Here is an 18,820-nt window from a genome sequence, read left to right on the forward strand (position 1 = left end):
ACTTACTAAAAGAAGCGTTATGTCATAAACGTTTGTGACAGTGTCATGTCACTCTTATGTAGATACCTTCACGTAAAGTCTAACCAAAAGTTGTAATTGTCAACTTTTACCTATACAAATTGTTTTTACTCTCGAAAAGAAACCAAAAAAAAAAAAAAAAAATTGAATAAAAGTTTGAAAAAACGTAAAAAAAGAAAACACATCAAAAGCGTAAAAAAAAACATTGTAAAACCTAAAAAACAAAGGCTCGAAAACAAACAGAAGTGTCAAAAAATGTGGAAAGTGTCAAACGTCCTAAAAAAGTAAAAAAATGAGTCAAAAACATTGAAACCGTCAAAAGCGTATAGAAAAAAAAAAATTTCACAAACAAAAGCCCTTCTAAAGCATAAAGCACCAACTCCATTCTTGATTGACCGACGGAACATTCAAATCAAATCATCCAACAAGCGTTCTCCGACGGGGTACAAGAGAACGATAACGCCAATACGATGATGCCCGAACGGCCTAGTGGGTTGTAATATTTACTTGCCTGACGTGGCATTTTACTTGCCCTGGGCCATCGGGCAACCCTTAAAGGTGCAGTAGGTAAGCCTTATAAAACTAACTTTCTGTCATATTTGCTGAAACTGATCCTATGTTCCAGTAGAACTACATGAAGCAGGTCATTAAAAATAAATCCGGCTCCTCTGGCACCACCTATAGCCTGTAGTGTGATTTGCAACAATCCACAGCTCCCTGTTCAGATGCACCAATCAGGGCCGGGGGGTCTAACTGCGTTTCAATCACTGCTCAGGCACACGCATTCATTCTCCCTTGTGGGGGTAGGGGCTTAGGAGACCGTTTTGGGCTTTAGCAGAAAGGGGGGAGGGACTGAGAAGTTGTTGATGTTCCAATTCTTTGGCTAAGTCCTGGATCTTCACCATCCTACCTACAGCACCTTTAATTTAGATCAATGCAGACTCAGAGCTTGCCTCACCGGGTTTCTGGAAAACCAGCAGTACTACAGATGTGGAAGGAGAGTGAACATAGTTTGATCATCACAAACATCTTTATTAATGTTCACACCTAATAATCCATGGCACTTTTATTGGAGTAAATAGCCGTTTTACTCTTTCATTGCTCATTAATTGACTGATTAAAGTGACTATATCCCCGGTTCATAAAACCTTAAACACATGGGGCCAGATGGAGAAAAGGACAAAACAAAGACCATGCTTAGGCTGTTTCACTCATTAGGTATGACTATTTGCAGTTTGCATATGGGACTATCGGTTACACTTTACTTGAAGGTATCTACATAAGAGTGACATGACAATGTCATGTCATAAACATTATGAACAAGTCATAAACATTTAGGACATAACGCTTCTGTCATTAAGTGTCATGACAAATGATTGTTAGGGTTAGGGTTCATATGTCATGACTGTGTCATGTGTTCATGACAGTGTCATGTCACTCTTATGTAGATACCTTCAAATAAAGTGTTACCGGACTTTCAAAAGCACCTTTGATGTAGTGTTCATTTTGTCACCTATTTTTAATTTAGTCTTAGTCTTGTGCCAAAAAATTTTGTTAGTCAAGTTTTAGTCGACTAAAAGTCTCGTCATTTTAGTCTAGTTTTAGTCAAAAGAGAACTCAAGGTATCTTAGTCAAGTTTTAGTCGACTAAAAGTCTCGCCATTTTAGTCTGGTTTTAGTCAAAACATTTTAGTCAATTTTTAAATAAATTATTTCTGATAACCATTTCAGTCAAATAGTTATACATAAATGCTATAAAGTTATATAAATATTGAGCCTCTTCCTTATTTCACCAGTAAACGACAAAAACAACCACTGCATGGGGAAAGGATATTTTACAATAAAATAAATGCAGCACGAAACTGGCGAGGCGTATTTCAAGTGAACGCAACATGTGTTGTTGTTCAGACAACGGCAGCTGCAGACTGTCGTACGTCTCGTGTTGGAAATAGAGACAAACCTTTACACCGTTTAGCTGTCAGCATTTTAACTGTGTTAAATCCAACTGCTAGCTAACGGTATGCTAACGTTACCTGCTGCCAAGTGTAGTGTTAACTAGCTAACGGTATGCTAACGTTACCTGCTGCCAAGTGTAGTGTTAACTAGCGCCCCGTGCAGCGATGTTTCGGTTGACTCTAACGTCCGTTGAGGAGCATCAGAGAGAAGCGCAGGCTATTCGGTCCGGTAGATACCGGTTGTTAGGGCACCTGTCGGTGCCGTAGCACCGCGTCTCGGTAACAGCTGAATATTCTATCTCATGATGAAAAAGTAGAGACGATTGTAGACGAAAATGAAGAGAGATTTTACCTTAGATTTTATTTTATGCAAAACATTTTGGTCTCGTCTTTTTTCGTCAACAATAATGCATGTTAATTTAGTCTTAGTCAGCGTTTTTAGACATTGGCGCAGTTTTGTCATCGTCTCGTCTTAGTCATGGAAAAAAAAGGTCGCTGACGAACATATTTAGTCTCGTCTGACGAAATTAACACTACTTTGATGTAAATGTACAGCTACAATCTCACAGTATCTTATTGTTTTAATGCTATACAGGATCATACTGTAAATGGCAATGCATTCTGGTAGAAAATAATATTACAGCGCTGTCTGCCAAAGTTAGTATTTACTGTTAATACCAATGCATCTTGGGAAAATAAAGGAAAAGGCGGGAATTACACTGCAGCCAGTATATCACTGTGAATTTAAATAATACAATAAGAAACTAAATGTCTATTTACAGTAAAATACCTTCAAATAAAAAAAAGACAGTCTGCGTGGCGTATTCCTTTAAACGCAGCATTATATTTCCCTGTTTATGTAGTTTTTATTTTGTTTCATGAAGCCCTTTGCAAAGTCTGTGCCATTACAAACGCTACGAACTGTATCCTTGCTGTTTGCTGATGACAAAGCAAATGTGTAAGCATATTTCTGTCTTTTTTGGATTCAGAGATTTTTTTGTCATGAACCTTCTGTACACAGAGTCGCACGCGTCCGGCCCCCTGGTGTCAGCACGCCTTCAGCGTCAAACACGAGCGAAGTTGTTTATACGTTCAGTTTGTTGGGATCGCAATCTGAGGAAGCGTTGCTCAGACACGGAAACCGAAAGTGAAAGGTCCTCAACGAGAAATGAAAAGAACAAGAACGTTGCTGACGGAACTTCAGTCTGGAAACAAGCCAGTAATGATAACTGAGCAGCAATAATGGAGACGGATGCATAATTTATTCTGTGATCCTCGGTTAACATGGTTCATATCTGATATTCTCCGCTCCAAGCATTGGTTTTGTTTCTGGTTTGATGTACGGTAGCAGTGGGAAGATGTAGCTCAGTTCAAGGTTTTATCCTTCCATTCTGGGGCCCGGAGTTATGACAGGAGGGGGTGGTGGGGGGGTGGGGGTCGGCAAGGCTACATTTAAATAAATAATGCAGGATTCTGCAGAACTGCTAGCAGAGCATGGAGACGTTTGTGAAAGGATGCCAGGTTAACGTAAAGCAGACGATGAGGCTTCACCAAAACAACACCACAACTAGCAACACCAAGGGTAAGAACACATGTAGTGACCGAAAAACTGATAGTTGTTGCACACCTCTCTCTGTCACTCTGTCACTCTGTGTCTCTCTCTCTCTCTCTCTCTATTCAATTAGCTTCATTGAATGTAACAAGTATAATATTGTCAAAGCATCGCACAAAATTATATATTCAAATTCAACAACAATAATCAAATTAATGAGACAAAGCTATTCAAAAAAGAATACAAATTAAAAAAAAAATTGTAAATGTATCCATGGCCTAATGTGTGTGTGTGTGTTTATAAGAGAGAGAGAAAGAAACACAAAAAAATCTTGCACCTCTCTCGCTCTCTCTCTCTCTCTTTAATTAGCTTCATTGAATGTAACCAGAACAATATTGCCAAAGCACTACACTAAATTATATATACAAATTCAACAACAACAATCAAATTAATGAGACAAAGCTATTCAAATAATACAAATTTAAAAAAAGTGTTCATTGCTTTCTCTCTCTTTCGCTCTTATACTCTTATACTCTCACACACACACAAAACAAACAAACAATCTTCATGACATATAAACGAAAAAGATGTTTCCAACTTTGGCCTCGGAAAATCAGACTTCTGAGTACAAATGGAACGCCCTGTGGCGCTCCAGGACAACCCTAATTGATTAGCACGAACACCCACATGTTGACATCCCATGGCAGATGAAAAAATAAATAAATAAAAAAGGGCCAACAGTGACTTACTATGGTGAAGTTCATGACTTTGAGGATCCAGATAGTTAGTGCCAAGTTGACGAGGATCAGGATCATCAGCAGCAGGACGAAGAAGTAAAGGCAGCGTTTCCTCCAGCCGTATATTCCCACTTTGTACACTTGTGGTTTCTCTGAACTCTGGACATTGTTCCTATGAGTGCACTGTTCCTGGGTCATCTTGAGAGGAGACAGAGAGCAAAAGGAAGGAATTATTAAGCACCCGATACAAAAACTCAGTCAGACTTGCACCTGGTTTGCACTGGATACATTATTTACTTGTAACAGCTCTCATTGGGCAATTGAGCCGTGTGGGAATCAACACAGGGGCCTATCGTTTCCTCTGAGATGTTGCAGTGAATTCGGTTCCAGCTGCATTATTTGTGTGTTGCTTCTTGTTGGCAATCAGCTGTAAACACAACGTTAGTCTGGACCGACGGAGGTACATTTCTAGGATAAAGCCTGACTGGGGCTGGGTAGCGCATTCAGTACTTTTTTTTTAGGCAATGACCGAATTGCCTCTGAAGTATCGAGGATCGAAAATTGCCTCGTCATTCAATACCTAATTTCACTACATAAGAAGTAAATCTCATCAGTGTCAGTGAGCCAATCAGCACGCTTCTACCAAGATCTAATAATGTTTGTGATTGCCTGTCTAGCGTTACACGTCGTAGAGACGCGCAGGAAAAACTCTACGTTACACAGAGACGGGGCTCACGCAGTAGGAGATGAAAAATAAATACAAAGATCTGTGCCCTATGTGTCAAGGTGTGATTTAGTTTTTTTATTAAATGGGTATTATAAAAATGTATCTTTCAGGAAACGGTATCGAAGTCACGGTATTGGTATTGTCAATTTTTGAACGATTCCCAGCCCTAAGCCTGACATCCTGACATCTTTGCTCCTTAATTTCCGCTCTCTTGTGCGTTTAAATAGCTCACGTTACTGTATTGTGTAAACAGTTCACTTCATTTTATATTTTAATACAATTGTGATTGGTTTAAAGAAATGCAAACAACCATGAGCGTTTTCTTCCTCCTATCCCAGAATGCATCTGTGGGAAAGCCAGACCTTACTCCACAGCGCTGTGGAGATAGAGCTGGCATTGCGTGGCTAACACAACATTGACACGTCATTGAACATGTCAACAAAGTTGGCTTTTTACACATCCAGGAGACACAGAGCGACATTATTATTCTTTTAGAGTCATGGTGACTGTAAGTAGAGGTGGTTAGCGTTTGGATTGTTACGATTCCGATACCGAACCGGTACTTTTAAAACATTTTTAAAACCGATTCTTGAAAAACGGAAAAATGACATCAAAGAAAGGCTCTTTTTATAGCTTTTTTAATTGAAAATTATTTATTTTAACAATATATTAACGTTTTAAAGTACTTAAATATATAATAAGTAAACCTAAGTCACCTAATATGTTTACTAGCGATCACGTACAGTGAATCGTTAATAAGCTTTTTCGTCCGTTTTGGTGAGCCCAGAGGGAAAATATGCCATTTTAAAAATAGCCTACATTTACAGTAGCTAGCTAACGGTAGACTACAGAGAAAAGGTGATATTTTCACGTCCATTTCGGAGCAACGGAGGGAAAATATTTCAGTCGACACATTAAGTCGACCCAAAATGAGGAACCAAAATTTTTGTTCTAATCCGTTGCGTAGGAACCGGTTCCATAGTGGAACCGGGTTTCAGTACCCAACTCTAACTGTAAGTCCAACATTAATTTGGTCTCTTGAGAGAAATGTCTGTCTCTTTAGCTGCTCAATGTTACCAGCTTGTTGCTAACTGTGTCTTTCTGCTGTTTGCTGCTGGAGCCTGCTTGAGAGTAGAATTAACAGCAACAGTGACACTGACAGTGATCCTTCTGTCTAGCCTGGCAGTTACTGTTATTCAGCCGTTATTGCAACCCAATGGGCCTTCATGATGGAGCCGCCCACGATCGCTTGGAGATTTGTGACGCAGCTGCAGAGACTGTGTAGAAAACTTAAGATAAGGGATGGGGTACAGCTCAACATTAGTGGAAATTACACGCCGTAAACATTCCTCTCACATACTCCATACTCCAATACTGACCGGCCACTCAGTCCAGACACAATGAAAGACAGTTTAGTTTGCAATCGCATTGACTGATTGCCCCATAAGTGGTCTATAACTCCATTATTCCCCCTCTGCCCCCATGATGTGCTGATAGTGCCGATTAATGATGATTCTAATTGTCTGCCTGTGAAGACGACGAGGCATTGTTCACTTCAAGCGCCATGATAATGGCCTAATAACTCTGTGGAAAAATACAATTTACTGTCCACCGTGCTTTGGAGTGCGCGGCTCAGACCACCAAAGCCAATCGTTTTTGACAACCACACACATTACCCGCTAACTGAAACAAATGGCACAGGACAGGGGCCCGGTGAGAAAGTGCTGAAAGCTACAGAGGAGACTCCAAAGCACCAGTCAGCGAAAAAAACAAACCGGGAAATCTCATTGTGTACGGTCGGATTTTCATTTTTTGTTTGACGGGAGATGCAGAGAGATGAAGCGGCGTCTCTTTGTGATGTCTAGGCTGAGAGAAATCAGTGCTGAGAGAGTAGAAAAAACTGGGATAAGTTTAAACTAGAAACAAAAAAAAAACACCTAAAGCTCATTAGCGTCCCATGGAGGATGCAATGTTCAGTACACCCTGTAGTACGAACGTATTAGACTGAACCAATAGGGACTTTGGCTACAGCCTTATCAGTTTTAGTGCTAAAAAATGTAACATTTTTATGGCAGTTTTTCTATTTGTATTTTGCTGGCCCTGACGAGACTCTTTCCTAATCCAGCCTTCAAAGCTCTAATTGGCTCAGCTGGTGTTTTGAGCAGGGAAACAGTCTTCAATGAGCACAATACCATTCCTATTGGGATCTTAAATAAAAAAAAATAATTAAATTTGACCATTGACTCATTTACCCCTTTTTGGAAAGAGATAGGGCTCTCTCTTTTTTTTTTTAAGATAATTGTTTGGACATTTTAGCCTTTAATAGACAGCTGTAGACAGGAAAGTGGGGAGACATGCAGCAAATGGCCGCAGGTCGGACTCTAACCTTGAGCCGCTACGTTGAGGACTGGGTCTCTGCATATGGGGGCACGCTCTATAAGGTAAGCTACCCAGGCACCCAGGGCTGTACTCATTTAAAAAAAAAAAAAATCGTAGTTGACTAACACTCATACGATATTGGTGCCTAATCGATTCGTTGATTTAATTGACAGATCTGTAAAACTGAGTTTCTCCACAAAGAGTCATGCAAAAGCACCATTTAAAATTTAGTTTACCAGAGATGTGCTCATAAGGTTCTTGGAAATAAGTCATTCAGCATGAGAAAAGAGTAAAAATGTAATCTCCGTCAATATACTAAAGACATCTGGGACCCAAGACCAAAACGACAGATTAGTCGACTGACCGACTAAGAGGGGGCAGCCCTAGTCAGAGAGAATGTGCTCATAGTAGAAGCCTTGACAATGCCAGTTAACTTAAAAACTACCATTGTTGCAAAAGCGCCATTGGGGCGTGATGGTTGTGATTAAGGAAATGGACTTGATGCTGGGGCTAGAGAAAAGATCATCTGAAACCATGGTGAATTATCCTCTTGTGGACAATGAAAAGCTACACCCAATTTCATGGCAGGAGCTGCGGAGATCATCTCAAACTGGATACAAATAAAGAAAAAAAGTGTATTATTAAGGGCCTGTTAGTCTCACATTGCCAGACCTTCCTCCACAGCGCTGCGGAGGAAGTTCTGGCTTGTCCACATTCTGGGATGGGAGGAAAACTCTGGTTTATTGGCATTTCAAGATTAACTTTATTGTCCCACACAAACCAATTTTAAACCAATCACAATCGTCTCGGGAGGCGCTAAGCGCCAGACGCAGCGACGGCGCCTCTGCAAAAATAGCCTAGGGAAGGAACTTGTTGTTGGTGGAACTTATGTGCACTCAGGGAGGCAACTCTGGAATTAAAATGGCTGTCACATGATTGTCGGTTCTAGCTCGGAGAACCGACGGCTGGAGAAAATCGGCTGGAGTTTGGAATGCCAACACAAAGAAAGCGGAAGGTGAGGGAGATCCCATACCTGTAAATGAAACGTCGTCGATATAGACTAAGTGCCAATCAAACTAACTCTGGATTAAGATCCAGATTTGTCGTTTCATTAGCACTCATACCACCAGAAGTATCTAGTGATCTCACAGTTTAACAGCCGTACCTGGTCCCTCAGGCTGTGTTTGGTTCGGACTTTTTCAAGTACAAACATGGATACACTGACAAACAGCCGTATGAGCCAAAAGTAACCCAGGCTGTTTGATAAGCTCTTTGGCAAAATCCTTATAAAGCGCTGCAGCCTGAGTGGGGATTAATAACGCACCTGATCCTGCATCACACTTTCTTTTATGTTCCCATCTGCAAGCACCTGCCACAGCACAAACCTACCGAGTACGGCGGCGCGTCGCGGCAGACACTGTGTTCGACGAAGGGACAAACCGCCTCCTGTGAAATCGCCCGTCTGAACAGGATCCATTTGAGCCGACAGGCCAACTGACATTTGTTTACACCGAGGAGTTCGGTAATGAAAAACCGCACACAAGCTACAGAGACTGACGGACAGGTTTTCCATTTCTCTCTAGATTTGTTTTTTTTTCTTGTTTGTTGTTACTGGCTCAGATTACAGACCCTGAAACCGATATGAAACTCAAACTTCAAAACCAGCCAGATCATGTCAGTAAGATTTGGTAAGCTGGACGGCAGCGAGAAGATGGAAAAGTCGTGCAACATTCAATTTTTGGAGAACAGCATTGAATAAATCACTAAAATGTTAAAAGAAAAGTAAGTGTTTATATATATATATATATATATATATATATATACACACAGTTCAGGCCAAAGGTTTGGACACACCTTCTCATTCAATGTGTTTCTTTATTTTCATGACTATTTACATTGTAGATTCTCACTGAAGGCATCAAAACTACGAATGAACACAGATGGAATTATGTACTTAACAAAAAAGTGTGAAATAACTGAAAACATGTCTTATATTTTAAATTCTTCAAAGTAGCCACCCTTTGCTTTTTTTGATAACTCTGCAAACCCTTGGTGTTCTCTCAATGAGCTTCATGAGGTAGTCACCTGAAATGGTTTTACCTTCACAGGTGTGCCTTGTCAGGGTTAATTAGTGGAATTATTTCCCTTATTAATAAAAAAGCAAAGGGTGGCTACTTTAAAGAATCTAAAATATAAGAAATGTTTTCAGTTATTTCACACTTTTTTGTTAAGTACATAAATCCATATGTGTTCATTCATAGTTTTGATGCCTTCAGTGAGAATCTACAATGTAAATAGTCATGAAAATAAAAAGGAAACTCATTGAATGAGAAAGTGTGTCCAAACTTTTGGCCTGTACTGTGTATATATATATAAAAACTTCAGCTGGGTAGCATCTTGTATTTCTCGTGATTTTTTTTATATTGTAGTAATTATAACAGTGCGCTCGCTCACAAAGTCTTGGGAAGGTACAGAACAGCTGAATAATCAAGACCTGCTTGTCTGTTTTACTAGAATATTTACTGTAAATTTACAACAGCTCTAGCTGCACATTTTATGGCAAGAATGCAGGTATTTTAATAGAAGGAAAGAGGTCAGTGGGCCAGTCCAATGAAATGCATCGGTACAACAGTTCTTATTCAGAAATAACATTACTGTGTAATGAAAAAAAAAATTGAATTAATTCAAATAGATTTAAAGTGCTTTTGTGTAGCCCTCGACACATCTGGTTTTTCAAAAATCGGAAATAAAGTGAAGTGAAAAATGTCCTTGACAAAAGGAAAAACGGACCAAAATGAATGGAAATAAAACAGGATGCTGCGGAAGCTGCCAAGCACCTCCAGGTGTTGCGGAGACGACAGCTTCAGAGCTTGGCAGGGACAGCAACACTCACAGTGACTCCAACAGAACTGTCACCTGCTCACAAGTCACATGGAGAAGAGTGTGTGTGTGCTCACGCATTCATGTGTAAATGTGGTACTTCTCGGATAAGCCTTTATACAATCCACACACACACACTGGCAGTTTGGTAATAACCTTTAGTAGGGATGTGACGAGACATCACGAGATTGAGACAAGATTTCTCGTCGAGGTGAAAAGTTGTCTCGTGAGGCGATGTGATGTCAGCGTGATGGAGCGTGGAATTACTATTGAAGATCCCCCTGCCACTTTTAAATCATTTGTGTGGCAACATTTTGGGTCTTCCTGCGGAAATAATAAACGGCGAAAGAGTGACAGACAAGACGAACGCAATATGTAAACATTGTAAGAAAAAAATGCCGTATACCGCGGCTAACACAAGCACTATGCAAAAACACTTACAGCACCACCACAGCTCTCTACTAACTACGGCACTTTTTTCTTACAATGTTTACATATTGCGTTCGTCTTGTCTGTCACTCTTTCGCCGTTTATTATTTCCGCAGGAAAACCAAAATGTTGCCACACAAATGATTTAAAAGTGGCAGGGGGATCTTCAATAGTAACTCCACGCTCCATCACGCTGACATCACATCGCCTCACGAGACAACTTTTCACCTCGACGAGAAATCTCGTCACGTTTTAATCTCGCGAGATCTCGTACAACGAGATTTTGTCACACCCCTAACCTTTAGTGACACTTTACCATCTCTTGGTGTGCAGTGTATAGTGGCTCGAGTTAGGGCTGGGCAATATATCGATATTATATATCGATATTGTGATATGAGACTAGATATCTTCTTAGATTTTGGAAATCGTAATATCGTAAATGGCTTAATTTTGTTGTCTTTTCCTGGTGTTAAAGGCTGCATTACAGTAAAGTGATGTCATTTTCTGTGTTACCAGACTGTTCTAGCTCTATTATTTTTTACCTTTACCAACTTAGTCATTATATCCACATTACGGACGATTATTTATCTTAAATCTCATTGTGAAGATATTTTGTTAAAGCACCAATTGTCAACACTATAATATCGCCACAATATTGAGGTATTAGGACAAGAATATTGCGATATCTGATTTTCTCCATATCGCCCAGCCCTAGCTCGAGCCATAAAGTGTTGATGTGCGTGTCGCGTGTGCTTCCTCAAAACGCCGTACGTCACCAAGATGCAGTTAAATCCATGAATAGGGATGATTTGTTTGGACACAAACGCATTACTTGACAGCCTGGCAAGATGGATTTTTCGTGTGGTACAGACAACGTCATACTTTGTGCTCCCTTGCTTTAATGGACAAGCGTCGTCATTCCTTTAGTCGCTAGAAGTCTTTGTCACCTAAACCAACACATTCTCAATACCATCGCGTCAAAAAGCAAAATGATCTGGTGCCTTTGGTGTTTGCTGTTGACACAAAAAGTCTACCTAAGCGTCATCTTTGTCGGGACTCTTGGCGTCACTTTCTGAAGCTCTGGGTCGGGACGCTTTCGGGACTCGCGTCTAGCCCTTTGGCGTCATATTTTGACGTGCTTGGTCAGGACTCTTGGCGTCACTATTTGACGTTCTCTGGACTCACATCTAGCCTTTTGGCGTCATATGTTGACGCGCTTGGTCAAGAATCTTGGCGTCACTTTTTAACGCTCTGGGTTGGGACGTACGTTTTACTGACAAGCGGCACAAGAACGGGACAGTTAGGTTTAGGAACCCATCCACCACCCCAACTAACCTCCTTATGCGGATTTCCGGTCTTTCATACTACTCCCTACGGTTGTCGCTCTTAATACTACGTCATCTTACAGCGCCGCGGTCGAGCTGCTGCTCTGCCCGGTGCGTCCCACACAGATGCTAAAGGGTGATTTTTTTTGCGTCGGTATCGGACGCTAAGAACCACTGACTAAGCATCAGTATTTGACGAGTTGTGAATGGGAACGGGTTGCCTAAACATACATATTAAGGGTGGGACAAAATATTGATACGGCAATACATCGTTGCCCTTCTTCAAGCGATACGAGAATGGATACGCAGGCGCCAAATATCAATATTTTAATTAATCAAATAAGGCGCGCTACATAGATTTCCCTGCTCCCAGCGTGGCTACATCATGGCTCCTCGAGGTGGCGCTCAACACATGAATGAGGAACACTTGAACCCAAGTTAACTAGCCAAAGAGAATGGACCTAATATTCCTAATACATATATCATGTCACAATTAGACAACTATGTGACAATTATAACAACTGATGCAGGTTTTTTTGGTAGGACAGTCTCAAATTAAAGCATATTAAAAGGCAGTATCATTGTATATGTTATAGTCTTAGTATAGCTCAGATGGGTTGGACCCATTTCTGTGTGACTGACTAAAACTGATCTAAGTTTTGTATGTGAGAGATTAACCAGCAGTTATAGCTGTGTGCATATATTTGCCTGAAACTGAGATCATATGTCCATTTTATTCTTTACTGGTTTCATTAATTGGTTATTTAGGGAAGAGTGCACATGGCAGCTATGTTTGCTAATATGATCTGTGAACTGTTGCCTGGAGCCCATGTAATTGTTATTTGGGAAATGTCTCATTGCTTGCAAAATTTCTTTAGCAGAATCTGTGTCTATATTTTGGAAACTATATTGATAACTTACACGTCTCTATATTTCTTTAAAGTTGAAAGTAAGATAGCATTTATGTAAAACTAATATTAGGTTCTTCTAAAAAACCGACGGATAACTAATCAACACAACAGATTTATAACTGAACTGATAAGTTTCTGGTCAAGATGTATGACTGTATTCATTGCCTGATTGGTTTATTTCTACACATATTCTGTTTTACATTGTGGATCTACCTTCTCTTACAGAGTGCATCATATATCAAACAGATGTACTGCAGTAATGAAATATAACTCGTCTCTCCTCTGGGTTTTCTGCATACGCTCCCTTCATGAACAATGAGCACTGATAGCTTTTCAATAAGCTCTTTGGCTACAGGCTCACTGAGAAAAGAAAATGGTGCTTGGTTACGTGCTAAATAATGGTTTGTGTTAAGAAAGCGGAGTTGAAGAGCCACCGAGGAAGAAAACAAGAGGCAAATTGGAGGCAAATCAAATCATCGGCCTTTGAGTCCTTTACCCACCGCTGCTGCTGTCCAACGGTGCCTCTTACTCAGCCAACTATTCGCTCAGAAGAAAACCCAACGGCCCCAAAACAAAGTCTGTCTCTGATTAGAGAAAGAAATGTTTCACAAAATGTTATTGGTTATTCCCGCTGCCAAATAGCCAGGCAGCTCCCCATTAGGACTTTTATAGACAACATGTGGATCAGTACCAGGACCCGACGGCTGCTGCCAATGGATACACCATTACAGGGGGCTCGCACGCCTACAAATATATGAATGTACAAAATGGCCGACAGCCAGAGGCGGTTTATTGGCCGTTGCAACGTGTGGATGAACAGGCGAGTGGAGAAATGTGATCGGCTGACTGACAAGTTAATAAACATTTCACAGACTGCTGGGTTAGGGTCATTGAACAGAATCTACAGTAGCTAAAGACAGAGGCTGAGGCTCCTACATGCTAACAGCTAGAGGGTTTGCTCTTTTCTAAGTGGTTCTTTGGTTTATTTGGACGTACAGTGCTAACATTCATCGCTCTTTTCTTCATAAAAGTTTCTATGCCTCATTTCAACAAGTATGTTTGCTGGAATGTTTCTCCGTTTCCTGGCCGATTGTGCACCGATTGTGTAAGGTTGTCAAAATGATCGATACCACCAAGGGCTGGGCTGGGGGGGGGGGCGGGGGCTTTGGCCTCCCTGATGCCTGCTCCATAGGGCTTGAGTGCTGTCAATCTGACAATTGTGATTTCCATTGGATCAGAGTACTGTCACTTTGCTGCCTGTTCTGACAATTTTTCCAGCCCTTGTCACATGACCAACTAATGTTTCCATGGTGATTATCCAAAATTCTGATACCATGGAACCAGCATTGAAATTGTTTTATAAAATGTATTTTATTTGGATATATACATTTTTTTTTTTTAAATTTTTTAAATGACAAAGTAAAAATAATAATGAATGTGATGTTTTCTTTAACAGAACAACGTTGTGTTGTTCTACCCTATCCAATATTTCCTATATTTCTAAGCTCAAGCCTGGACTACGAAGCAAGATTTGGTGGATCACTTGGTACCGGATTAAATCGCCGTGGTAACTTATGCTGAACATCTAACCTGGTCGCGATATTACGAATCCCACTATGGCCACGGCAAGACCCGCCCTTCAATAGCGTTCACACACTACTATTGGCCAGGCGTCCATGCTTACATGTACAGGTCCTATCCCCTGACCAATCCCCTAACCCTAACCTTAACCACTAGAGGTGAAATGCCTAACCCCAACCAATCGAGCTGCTTCGTAGGGCGGGTCTTGGCGTGGCCATAGTGGGATTCGTAATTTTGTAACCTGGTCGGGAGCAGGTTAAGTTGGAGACTAGAGTTCAACAGGTGTTAAAGCACCGCCTACTGACCAATCAATACTCAATTGATAACGGCGTCACCGCTCTTTGAAGATCTGGTGGAGCTCGGTGCGCCGAGAGAGAGGAGTGCGCTCAGAAAAGTTAAAACATTTAGAGAGCAACAACCCCGTTAACATTGCCTGATGGGTATTTTTAATGAAAGATATAGATTTTCAGCGGAGGAAATTACGTATAGGCCATTTGTCGGCTTGTTGAGCCGTGTGTTGCCAATGCCACACATTGGTTTGAATTATGTTTTTATATTTTTCTCTCACGATCGCTTACCACTGCCAGCGTTGCAACTGAAATAAAAGGATAGAGCAATGACAGTTTATGGAAAGCAAAAGTGTAATTATGGTCAGATCTTGTGGCCGACTGATGGGGAAGTGATATTGATAAGCGTTGTGATCGGCTAATTTTTAGAATTTTCGAATTGTAGTTTGTTCTTCTTATGTAAAACGTGCGGCTCTGGTAGATGTTTGCGATTGGTCGTGCTGTGCAAACCCCGCCTCTTTTATGTGAACGTGCGTCGCTGGATTGGGAAACCCTGGGTTGACTGAACTAGTTGATAACCACCGTCGTGACACAGGTTACGCGGTTGTTAGGTGAAGCTGGGGAACTGAAAGAAATCCAGGACATGTTGATCTTGATTCATAGTACAGGCCTCTGATTTTCTAGGCTGTATTCTGATAAAATGTTCCCCCTCCATCTGTCAATTTTACATTCGATAGTATTGAATGTACCAAAGCTATTAAAAAAGATCTACAATCAGATTATCAAACAATCACATTAAGTGTCATATTTTGTGTCTAGAACTTTTTTTTTTTTTTTTTTTGCTGTTGTATTGAAAGAGGTAATGACTATCATTTTATTACACTAGTATTGTATAAACGTTTTAAAATCTGGTATCGTGACAACCGTACCCACCCTAGCCATTAACCAGGACTGATCCAGTAGCTGTACCGTCCTGAATTGCTCCCCATCACTCCTCCATTGCTGTTAACTGTCTTGTTCCCTCATCTAAAGAGCCCCCAGAGCAATTATTTTATATTGTATGGTTGAAGTAACAGAACCTCACTACAAGTTGTGTTCCTTTTCCTTTTATAACCCTCTCAACAACATTGGAGCGTAGCGCTGAAGCCGTGCAGGCCAGTCGAGCCAAAGAGCAGAAGAAACGTGATGCAACTCTGATATGATGCAACTCCTCACTGAACCAACTTCAAGTTGTTTATCTTGAGATCAATGTTGCCTTACTCCGAGATCTTAGCCATTCATTTTTAAGAACATTACAAGTAGGAATAACCGCCAAAACTACAAAAATAAGACCCTGGAATAAACCGGACTGAGGTTTATTGTTAGTGCACCAGGAACACTGAGATTTTTAAAATTTCTTGGCACCACCATATGTCAAGTCCCTGAAGTGGGAGGTCAACACCAACCTCATTATAAGCAAAGCCCACCAGAGGCTTCACTTTCTGCGCCAGCTCCAAAAGTTTGGTGTAGCTGGGGATGCAATGCTCCAACTTTACAGAGCCACAGTGGAAAGCGTGCTAGTCTTCTCCATCGCTGTCTGGTATGGTAACTCCACCTCTTCAGAGAGGAAGTGGAAGGTGGAGAAGGTGGTGCACACCGCATCCAAAATTACAGGACGCAGACCAGCCATAAAGCGCAGAAAGTGCTAGACGACCCCTCCCACCCTGCCAGGTCCCTCTTCCAACTACTGCCTTCTGGAAAGAGAGTTTCAATGTCTCGGGGGCTGACCATCCCGCTTCTGTAACAGCACATACCCCGCCACTATTAGGCTCCTTAATGCAGAGTAAACCTGTACTAAATGCACCTTATTCAAATGCACTTTATAGACTGCACCAGACACTTTATGGGACGTTGCAATAGCACAAGGTCTTTACAGCTTGTTACTAGTTTGAATGATTGTCTATGTGATTGTCTTTAATACACTGTGTGCTCCTGTGTATGTATTGCCTTTTTTAACCGGATTGGCACCAAGACAAATTCCAATCAACTGTGTTGACAGGGCAATAAAGTATTGAACTTGAACTGAAACGCTCCATGTGTTAAAGTATAGGGCTCGATAGTGCCCGCCCATTTTTTTAATGGCTCTGGTTCCGGAAGTTTGTTTTCCCCGTTCAATATCTCCATTGAGGTTTCATGAAATGCTTACATAAAGAGTTTTGATCCGGAAACCAAGTCAACCAGCTACGAAATGAATCGTGAATATAAAACATTTGATTCGGCGCAAAAACACATTTTTAAAACAACAAAAAAGGCAAAAGGTACAAGACTGTAAATTATCATAGACTTCACTATTAGCAGCTCGTTCACTATACATTTCATGGTAACAACAAGTTCCATGATTGACCCAAATTGTGGGTAATGTAGTATTTCTCCATTAGATTGCGAATGAAAAATGTTTTTCTTAAAATAAGGGTGACTTCATGCGGACTTCCAGCTTCCACAGGAGCTCGTGGTCAGTCTACCTTGAATGGTTTAGACCAGAGATCTTCAACAGGGGTCTGGGACCCCTTGGGGGTCCTCCAAGTTACATGAATCCAACATATTATTAGCAAAAAGAAATCAGCCTATTTGTGAAAAAAAAATCATTCCCTACCTTACCTATAGGCTTACTGGCCCATAGGTAAGGTAGTCATCCACAGATGCAGTTCATTCTAAGGATTCACTGTTCTACACGTATGTTTAACATTAAAACGTGATTTATAAAATCATGCCAACAATTATTAATTTAATAGCTTAAAAGGGAAAGGTATGTATACTTAAGACCGCCCTACACCTTATTGTAAGGGTCCTTGGCTTATAAAACGTTGACCCCTGGTTTAGACATTATGGTTTATAACCAAAATCCTTATGGAGAAAATGAATGGGATTTTTACTTACAGAACCACACTGTTGAGCTCTATTTATGGTACTCAATAAATAAAGGCTTACTCTGAGTGCAACAGCAGCTCTGCCTTTTGTCCCACTTTGTTGCCCCCTCGTTAACACCGAGGCCACCTTTTGCTGCAGCTGCTTACTGGCCCATTACAGCCGAAACAAGTGTGGCTAATGCTCTCAGACACTGAAAAGGTCAGACAATAACAGGAAACTATTTAATTAATGCACCATCAGACACAACTCCTTTCCAGTGATTACACAAAATGACAAAAGGGTAAGAAAACATCCGTTTTTTACTGGTTCATTCTGCCGAACGGACGTGACGCCAGGCCTGGAGCAAAGCCTAACTGGAGGGCATAATGAATACTTAAACAGCTGAGCAACGTTGCACTCTTTTTCAATGGAGTGCAAATGCATGAGATGTTTTTTCCTTCTCCCCTCTGTTTTGTGAGTGGCTTCAGCGTGCTTGTCATAAGCAATGCCGAGCGCACGATTAGGGTAATTTGGCAAAGGCTGTGCTTGCAGCCCCCTGTGTGACAGACAGTAGTGGAATGTAACTAAGCACATTTAGACAAGTACTGCAGTTAAGTATACATTTGAGTCACTTGTACTTTACTTGAGTCTCTTCTTTTCATGCCACTTTGTACTTTTACTCCGCTACATTTCAAAAGAGAAATTATTGTATTTTTTACTCCACTACATTCATCTGACAGCTTTATTACTTTAAGTACATTTCCCTGACGATACTTACATCCTTTTACTTGAGTAACATTTTCAATGGGGGACTTTTACTTGCAACAGAGTATTTGTACAGTGCGGTATTACAGTAGTACTTTTGCTTAAGTACAGGATCTTTATACTTACTGTAGCTTTATAACAAGGAGAGAGAGGAGCCACATCTCGTACAGTGCGTGCTGTTTAATTCATGAGTTAAAGCACTCTTTGCAGGCCACGAAAGAGCCTGGGGGTTAAACACACAGCGTTGTCACTTTGTATCGCAGTTTTCAGGAGGGAATGGAGGGTGACTAGTGTTCTCTCTTAGTAACTAAAATGTGGATATTTTAAACTTAAAGGACAATTCCGGTCTACTACAACTTGAGTCTTATTTTTATATATTTGGCCGTCAT

At 40.8% G+C, this 18,820-nt stretch overlaps 1 protein-coding gene across 5 annotated transcripts in view; it reads right to left on the reverse strand.

Annotated features, from left to right (window-relative positions):
* sgcd (sarcoglycan, delta (dystrophin-associated glycoprotein)) overlaps positions 1-18,820 on the reverse strand; it is a 323,072-nt gene that overhangs the window by 139,329 nt on the left and 164,923 nt on the right. For all 5 annotated transcript variants that reach the window (XM_028595713.1, XM_028595709.1, XM_028595711.1 and 2 more), the window contains one exon: positions 4,274-4,459. In XM_028595713.1, the coding sequence (XP_028451514.1) occupies positions 4,274-4,459 (186 nt within the window). The remainder of the gene's footprint in view (positions 1-4,273; positions 4,460-18,820) is intronic.

This window comes from Perca flavescens, chromosome 13, assembly GCF_004354835.1.
Source record: "Perca flavescens isolate YP-PL-M2 chromosome 13, PFLA_1.0, whole genome shotgun sequence".
NCBI classification, from domain to species: Eukaryota; Metazoa; Chordata; class Actinopteri; order Perciformes; family Percidae; genus Perca; species Perca flavescens.